The sequence below is a fragment of the Magallana gigas genome, chromosome 2 (genome assembly GCF_963853765.1).
Source record: "Magallana gigas chromosome 2, xbMagGiga1.1, whole genome shotgun sequence".
NCBI lineage: Eukaryota > Metazoa > Mollusca > Bivalvia > Ostreida > Ostreidae > Magallana > Magallana gigas.
Window position 1 is genome coordinate 30335966 of NC_088854.1, and position 8973 is coordinate 30344938.

Consider the following 8973-nt stretch of genomic DNA (forward strand, 5'->3'; position numbering starts at 1 on the left):
CTCTCTCTCTCTCTCTCTCTCTCTCTCCCAAATCTAGTAATATATGAATGGGAATATATGTATCGACTGTCTAGTAAGAAGAAAAATAAAGCAGCTGTAGGATTTAGGAATTAACGATATCGATTTTATTGAACCGTTTTTTGAATAAATATTTTGTCTTCAAAGTATTTGTATTTAAATCTCAAAGACCTACACTCGAAGGTTGGCTTAGCAGGAGATGTTTTATATTTTAATAGATTAGACCAGGCGTAAAAATGATTCTTATATAGATTCACCATGACCGTTTGGAAAGTACACTTTATTTACCACAATTTTAATTCAAATTCATAAAGATTATCTTAATACAATAATATATTCAATGGATGTACTTAGTATACGGTACAGTTTATACTTCCACGCTCAGGTGTATCTTCTCTAATCGTGACGTAAAGGTCACGTGATACAGGTAAGGGATATGACAGCTGATTGTGCATTATTATTCGTGATCGCTATATTGTCAACATGTGGAGTGTTTGAATGAAGATTTGTGCGAATTGCCTTTGTATAATTTTTATCGATTTAAAAAAAAAAGAAAGGAATTTGTGATTTTTCTTGGATTTGAGAATGGAAAAGGTGAATTGGTAAAGGTTTACTACGAGCAGAGATGCCAGGTGTGCGATCGGGTGGTCTGCTGAAGAAAAAACCAATATTCGCTTCAGAGGCAGACTTTCAGGATAAAAATAACAACACGGATGGAATGAAAACCGAGGTAAGGTCGGAGTACGAGGCACGACTACATAATGGCCACGCCCAACCGGAGAGTAGGGTGCCTCGCCGTGTAGAATCAGAGCCGGCGATGAACTGGGGGAATTTAGAGAAAAAGTACAACAAAATTGGAAGGAATGGCTACAGCAGGAAAGAGTTGGCAGAACATTTAAGACATTTGTCTGTTGATTCGAATTTTGAGAGTACTAATGTGAGTGGTGGTGGTGGGGGGACAAGTGAGCCTCAGGCTAATGTAGTGAGGAGTAACACGTACGCCGGGAGGCGGGATGTTTCCGACCCCAGCACTGTCCAAGAGAAGCAGATCGTCAGTTCCCGGGGGACGGTCCGGGGATTCCGGAACAGGGTGAGGGCTGGAATTGCCACGTTCCTACAGCATCAAGCCGGCGAGACCTTGGTAAGTTTCCTCAAGCAGAAAATATAATGGGCATAAATTAGACAAAAAGGTGTAAACACACGTCCCTCGCTAATTTAATCCTACGTTATAGCGTGTCACAAGAAACACAATTCATTGTCTGATTAATTAGGATAAAAATATATGTTTTTTCATGTTTCTATTTATTACGATATTTCCATTGCGTCAAACTAATTAGCGGAATACGTATCAACATGTTGATGTCGCGACATGTAAGAAAACGTTGACTTTTGATTAGAACCTGGTTAAATTGGATTAAATACAGGTTTTGACCTTAATTGGATTTGCTGAAGCTTATAGATTCATAGGGATTTTTGATACGTCGTCTTTCACATACTATAACCGAGCCTGTTTAGATAATTATCTCAAATTAGGCTCTAATTGCTTTAGTATTGATTCCAGGGACAAAATGCTATCGTGCATATTTGATCAATCGATATAGTACAGTTCTGTACCGAAGATTATATGTTCTTCTCGTACCCGACTAGATTCAAAATCAATGTAGCAGCGCCAGGGAAACCCAATAGCTAGCTAGTCCTAGATTTAGGCCGTCATGTTTGAACCGTTCAAGTTAATCCAAGACATCTTCAAACAAGAGATAAACAAAATCCGCAAGTTTCCATGGCGTTTTATTAAATAAAAACTTTCATTGATGATGGAAAAATGTTGAGACTTCGTGACACAAGGATGAAAATTTACCCAAATTAATTTTTTTGAGTCATCAAAATTCTCCTTAAAATAGAAAGCGATACAGGGTGGAGGTTTTGAAAAAAAGGAAATACGATATTCAAGTCAAACAATAAGGGTATTTACATTGCATCGGCGTGACCTGGGACGGTGTATAAAAATATGGGGCATTGTTTCTTTTCCTTCTTTTCTTCTACTTCGATGTTTTCCTTTTGCCAAAGTAGTAACAAAAGCTGTAGGTGGGCTGCACAGAAATTCTTCAGGTACATACCCGTGTCAAAAATTATGTCTCAACTCACTCTCAAGTACCTATATATACAAGGAAATCGCAGATATATGAATGACAGTAAGTATTAAGTGTCAAGCCCAAGGTAAAAATTGATCTCTAAGCAAGAAAAAACATAAAATCTATAACAGCCATACACATTGGGTTTAAAATTCTCTTCCTGGTCTTTGGATTCTTGACACTGTTCAAGTGGGGCTTTTCTAAAAAAAATAAAAATGAGAAAAAAAATACAATGTATCAACAAGGAAATGTTTGCTTCATTCTGACATCGTTTTTACATTATACCAAATTAAACTCTCTCTCTCTCTCTCTCTCTCTCTCTCTCTCTCTCTCTCTCTCTCTCTCTCTCTCTCTCTCTCTCTCTCTGACATACCAGAAATTGTTAAATAGAATGTTTCGTCGACTACAGCAATAAAGACGTTTCAAAAAGATTTATGAGAAATCCCCTCCATAAAAAAAATCAAACAAACTTTCACAACACGTGCATGCACGGAGGGGTCACATTTTTGGCCGGGGTGTAGGAATGCGCTGTCTGTTAAACAAGAGAGGTAGTTTGTTATTTTGTTATGAATACACATACAAATTAAAAAGATGTCTCCTTCTTTTATCCTATATTATCACGATGATCTTGTTATTTCACAAAGTTTTATCTGGAGGTTAAACTTCCATACAATGCTATCTTTCAGAATGTTTAGTCCTCTAATTCTAGCCCCCTATCACGATTGCCCTAACCCTGTTGTAACTCCTAACTTTACAGCATTTGAGGAAAAAGAATGGACACAAGCGCCGTCACAATCATCTAGTTTTTATTGTCCCAGCACCGAGTCATTTTAAAAGTTTTGACAGATTATAAATCCATTACGCGGCTTCGCATTGAATATATATGATATACACAGGGACCCGAAATATATGATTTATTGAACAAATTGGTTTTATCTCAAAAGTGCAGGTCTCATTACAGTTCAGTGCAGTTGTTTAGGGATAGCTAGGCTATCAAATTAGAACTACATTGTATATATAAAATTAATTTACCTGTATAAACTAAACTTAATCTTGCATATGCTTATGTATAGGTATCACTGCCGAATATTTCAACCGTCCCCAGATATCTAGTCTGCTTTTGTTTGCACTACATGTATATCAGCCCCCAGATAAATATATGCTTTTGCATAAATTGCAGTTTGGATAGTTTTATAGATGAGAGAGAGAGAGAGAGAGAGAGAGAGAGAGAGAGAGAGAGAGAGAGAGAGAGAGAGAGAGAGATCTTATACATGTATTTTGTCACGAGTTCTATTATGTAAACTTTGAGGTGTACACTGAAATGAAACATAATATCGCAGTTGCATGAGTCAGCCGAGGAAAGGAACCTATTGAAAATAAGACGAAATTTGGTATGTTGGTTCTGTGCAAATATGATTGAGACCTTAAGGCAGATTAAATAATAATGCATAGTGCATAATATAATAAATGAAAGAAATGTGCGAAAAAAAAAATTAAAAAACCAACAACACGAATTTCGATTTATGCATGCAAGCGTCTCGAATAATTTTACCTTTCCTTATTTGAAATAGCTCGATATTTGCAAATATATGTAAATTTTCCTATTTTCCACAAAAAAATCACCTCTGAATCGCTAAAGCACAAGTTATTCAAGAGATGAAACAAGTATTTAGTTGCAGTTGCAGAAATCGACCCGTAATTTTGCAATATTGTACATGTATAATGTGCTTTCCCCCGTCAGCGTCAGTGAGATTATATATCACTGCATTTGTATATTAACGCAATATAATACCTTTCACTGGTAAAGGTTTGATTAAAAAAGATCATTTTCACAAATCAATTCTTTAGGAGGAGGATGAACCGAGTTTAGAAAAGGTATGAGGAGAAATTAAATGGTTATGTGTTTGGTGTGTTTATACGTTCCTCACGGCCATGTCCCATACAAAAACTGATAAACCATCACAAGTTCCTTGACCCCCCCCCCCCTCTCTCTCTCCATCTAATGTACCCAAATGTGGTTTGATTAATGGAATGTGATGAATGTTTGAATGTTTGGGAAAAGATAACAAGTTGTGGAGTTGACATTGACTTTTGTTGTTGTGGTAAATGTGTTTTTTATGTTGTTAATTTTTAAAGTGGTTTTTTTTTTTGGAAAGGGGGGGGGGTTGTATTTTCGGCGGATGTACGATGTTGTAAACCAAAAGATAAAAGGACTTGGTTTTTACAGTCTAGAAGTCTTGTTTGAAATACCTGTAGTAAATCTTGAAGATTGAGATTAAAAGAGAAGGGTCACGTGAGGAAGGGTTTATGTCATCCTTCTCACGATTCGATGGTCTTTTAAGGCTAAAAAACCAACATCATTTTGCCGGATTTTCTTTTTTTGTATGTTCACATGATTGTATTATTTTGTCATTTAGCCTAAAAAGTCATCATCACTTTGACTGCGTTTTTTTATGTCCACATGGCATTAGTTTTGTCTCATCAATCCGTCCCATCATTAGAAAAAGAAGAAAGAAAATTTATTATAGGTCAGATGTGCTATTAGTATAATTAAAATGTTTTAAGGGGGTTGTGGTGTTAGCTATCCCGTTAAATTTAGCCCGCTGTTTTGCACGTTTTTACAACAAAGGTCAACTTTTAACGACCTTTACCGACATTGGTGTATCTCGATTTGAGTGAAATAACCCCGAAGGGACACAAAACAACACGCATAAAATCTGTTGACCATAGTGCGAAATTTTATAATGGCGTTAAAAGCCCTTAAATGTCTCTACAGGGGGCCACTCCAAAATAGACAATATATTGATGATGAACTGTCCTTGATCAAATATCCTCACAAAAATATTAAGAACAGTGTTTTGGTTTTTGTTAATAAACGTACAGCCTTTGTGATTAATGGTACCTTGGGAAAATTAACAATGTGTGTAATTCCTGCTTGTTTGTGTTGCAATTTTGTTTTTCTGTTCTATTTAATCTAAATGTTTGCGTATATATATGGATTTCATCCATCAACTGATTACAAATGAAGTCGCAGACGATCGTGTATCTTCCATATATGTATACATACACTGTTTTACACTTCAGAGCTTTACTGCGAAGCAATTTTCATTAATAATTGATCAGCCACGTCTCCTGGGCTGAATGCTTCCCTTGCTTTCAAAATCCTGACACAAATGAGAAAGGTTATACTGAATTATTCAAAGATGGAGACCATTTGTGATACATATACTGTATATGTCTTTTTTTCTATTCCCAATTTTGTTTACTTACATACTGATGATGTAAAAATTCTTTCATCCTTTTTTTATCATAAAATTTTTTTTAGTGCATTTTCATTGATGAAATCATGATTGACACGTATGAATTCTCTACAAAGCTTTTTGTATATAGTTACGCCTCAGTGAAATTTATTTACAGGAAAAACTGAAATGTTTCAGTTATAACATGTTTGATAGCATGGTTGTATATACTCCGAACGATCAATGCTCTGATATTGTTAACGGATTTGACAAAAATGATTTACGACACGCTAATTTTGTTAAGATAAATGAATTTATTGAATACAGTATACTGAGTATTCTCTGAAAAGGTTTTGTAACCTTCCCCAATCAATAAATGATCTAGATTTTATTATGCACGAATGATGAAGCTATTTGTACAGTTTGCTTTACGCATGCGTACATTGGATAACCCCCAAAAATGGTTAAGATTTTAACTCGTTAAAAGTTGTTGATCATTTGTAAAACAAAACTTTCAACTCCCTTAATACAAGTATACAGCAAACAGTTTCTCTAAAGCCATGACAGGTTGACGTATCGCCGAAGACCTAAGTCTGTTTGTTCGAGCCATTTACACCCAAATTGTCAACTTGGCTCTTATACCCTTGAAACTTTAAAAAGTGCAATTTGCCCTTCTTTGCTTTCTGTTATTTGCTGCTTTGCAAACGAAGTAAAACGTGTTTTATAGATACAATATCTTTTTAATAGGTTTGTATGCTGTTTGCAAATATCTTTTTTCGAACTTGTAAGGGCCCTGAACTAAGTACATATATTTTTTTACACCCCCCCCCCCCCCGCCTTTTTTACCTATACAATAATGTAATGCCTTGATATGAAATGTTTATATCTCGATTATATTGTAGCGAAATTACAAACACCTCGAGAAGGGCAAAATCATCATCTATACTACCAGTATGACTGTTGTAAGACCGACACACGCCCGATGCAAAAAACTGCAGAAGATGCTTCAAACTCACATGGTGCGATACGAAGAAAAAGATTTGTTCATGAGCAAGGAAAATCAAAAGGAGTTGATGGAGAGGTTAAATACGAACGAAATAGTTCTACCACAAGTCTTCGCTGATGGTGCCTCCTTGGGGGTAGGTCTCTCTCTCTCTCTCTCTCTCTCTCTCTCTCTCTCTCTCTCTCTCTCTCTCTCGTATTTTTTACAGGGTGACATTAAATCAATTTTGCAAACTCAGGTCCACTAATTTAACTCGTCAAGTTCAATGTAAATTTCACATCTCTGGTTGATTTCACAGTTTTTGTGTTGTAATTACATGTTTTCTTTCCGTTTCTAAGACTGGGCATTAATTTCATGGAGACGCTAGCTCCTTTCAGATGACAACTACTTCCTGTTGTTATGTTTCTTACTTTTTGTAAATTGCTATTGCTTCTTTTTGCAGACACTTGAAAACTTGGAAAGACTCAACGAATCTGGAGAGTTACGCCATATTCTTGCCAATTTTACTGTAAGTACCAAAGAAGGGAAAAAAATCGGACCCGTAGAACGGCGAGAGGGGGGATTACATAAAAAAGATTCCCGCTCTTTTTTTTTTGGATAATTTTGGTTTGATAAGAATTTTCTAAATTAAATTTTTATAGAGCAACCAGGAAAAATTTACATGGTGTTTTTCCCTGTATTCTTTAAGGTGTGTGTGTTTGAATTAAATAATTGTTATAAGATATTTTTAGAAATCACATTTCTTCCCCATGCTTTTCAGAATTGTCCTTCCGTTCTAAGAAAACAGTATATGATAATTAATTATAAACAGTAGTATCTAAATAACCCAATTACACCAGTCGAACTAAACTCATTCCCTCTCCTTAATTGGCGCTTATTTCATTTATTACACGCATTATCTTTTGGGATTTATGTTGGTCGTAATTTTTTTTGGTAATTTAAAAAAAAAAGGATTTATTTTTTTTTTTTCATTTTGTTAATGTTCATCATGGTTAGTCATAATAAATATGAATTATGATGAATGAATTTGTAAATCACGAAGTCTGTTTGATTTATTTTTCAGAAAATTGATGTGAAATCGTCATGTGAAAAATGTGGTGGCTATCGGTATATGCCCTGTAACTTTTGCCATGGAAGCAAAAAATCCCTCCGACGTAACAATTTCACGGATGAATTCTGTGCTCTTCGATGCATGCAGTGTGACGAAAATGGACTGCTACGATGCGACTTGTGTCTTGACCAACAGGAGTGACGTCACGAGTTTTTAAAATTCGTCCTTTTGGCGATATATATTATTAAATAGGACAGTAAGAAGTCCCATTATGCCAAAGATTTGTTATTTTGTGAAGGTTCATTTATTTTTATAATTCACAGTTGGAAATATTACTGTGAACAAATTAATATGATCATGAACGTGCTACAATTTTACGCATGTCTTTCTACACGTCATTATGAGAAAATGTGTTTATGTGTGACTTTAAAGAAACTTCATGTTAATGTTATAAAATCGTTGTCTATGTCAACCTGCCACATGGTTAGCATATATTCAATGTACTATTTGAAAATAATTGTAGAAATTATGAAGAAAATGGTTTACAAATATTGTTTGCTATATGTGCATTGCATAGACTGCTATATATCCAAAAGTGAATTGACTTGTTAAAAGATGTCGCAAATATCTGTACAAATAATATCTTGTTATACCTGTATTATTGCATTTTATTGTTCAAAATATTGAGAGGAATGACTGTATATATTTATTTAATGAATGAATGAAACGGTACACATTATTTCATGAACAGTCAACACTCCCACACAAAATACAAAAATGGGGTAACGAAATGTAAACTTAAGAAACGTTATAATTTTTGGTGGGAAAGAATTTTTGCGAATTGCGACCAAGTGGTCACGTTTGAATAAGTTTTGCAAATGTAAAGTAGTACCAACAGTATCAATTTTCTGGAACGTTGGCAAAGTCTTTTCCCTCCGAATAATTAATTTAAAAAAAATAGGTCTCCTGGATTCGCAAAAATTTCCACCCATCCAACATTTCCGCGTTTACATTGCTTCCCCATGTTTAATCATTCAAACTTCTTATAGAATTCTGAGTCAATGTTTGTTCGTCATGAACATATCTACAAAAATATATACGCATTTGTTTATTTCTTTTTTTAATTTCATTGTATGATTGTTTTAAATATTTATCTAGTCGCCAATGTGTGCAATGATTGATGTATTACGATGAAATAAATTGATACGTTCTTGTGATTTCAAAACATGTATATATGATGTCGTCTGCTTACGTTTTATTAATAGGTTTGACTAAAATCTTGTCATTCCTTTCCTGTTTCTACACAAAAACATTGCAAAATCAAATTAAACAGAAGTTCTGAATCGCTGCGTGAATTACGTAAAAATATGTTTGAATTCCTGTAATACTAAACCACCAGATACAAATCACATCAGACCATCTTTTTTATATTTAAATTTAGACTTCCTGATTCGTTCAAACCTGGCAATTTTTCAAAATGTTATTGTATCTGTTTAATTGGGGAAAAAATCTTCAGTTTTGTGAATTGAT

The 8973-nt window shown here is 34.7% G+C and overlaps 1 protein-coding gene across 2 annotated transcripts; it reads left to right on the top strand.

Moving 5' to 3' along the window:
• Positions 1-496: 496 nt before the first annotated feature.
• On the top strand, positions 497-7767 carry LOC105341954 (glutaredoxin domain-containing cysteine-rich protein CG31559). 2 transcript variants are annotated; one of them, XM_034446263.2, is made up of 5 exons: positions 497-1159; positions 3999-4025; positions 6292-6528; positions 6835-6900; positions 7456-7767. In XM_034446263.2, the coding sequence occupies exons 1-5, from the start codon at positions 644-646 to the stop codon at positions 7642-7644; spliced, it is 1035 nt and encodes a 344-aa protein (XP_034302154.1). In that variant the 5' UTR covers positions 497-643; the 3' UTR covers positions 7645-7767. The 2 variants fall into 2 exon arrangements, with proteins under 2 accessions (XP_034302154.1, XP_011447024.2); XM_011448722.4 differs by lacking the exon at positions 3999-4025.
• Positions 7768-8973: the final 1206 nt, after the last annotated feature.

What these genes read in the sequence shown, in the direction of transcription:
- LOC105341954 (XM_034446263.2), top strand. Translation starts at nt 644, where the DNA reads ATGCCAGGTGTGCGATCGGGTGGTCTGCTGAAGAAAAAACCAATATTC. An exon ending in ATGAACCGAGTTTAGAAAAG is followed by an intron (nt 4,026 to 6,291) that starts GTATGAGGAGAA and finishes ATTATATTGTAG; the next exon opens with CGAAATTACAAACACCTCGA. An exon ending in ATATTCTTGCCAATTTTACT is followed by an intron (nt 6,901 to 7,455) that starts GTAAGTACCAAA and finishes TTTATTTTTCAG; the next exon opens with AAAATTGATGTGAAATCGTC.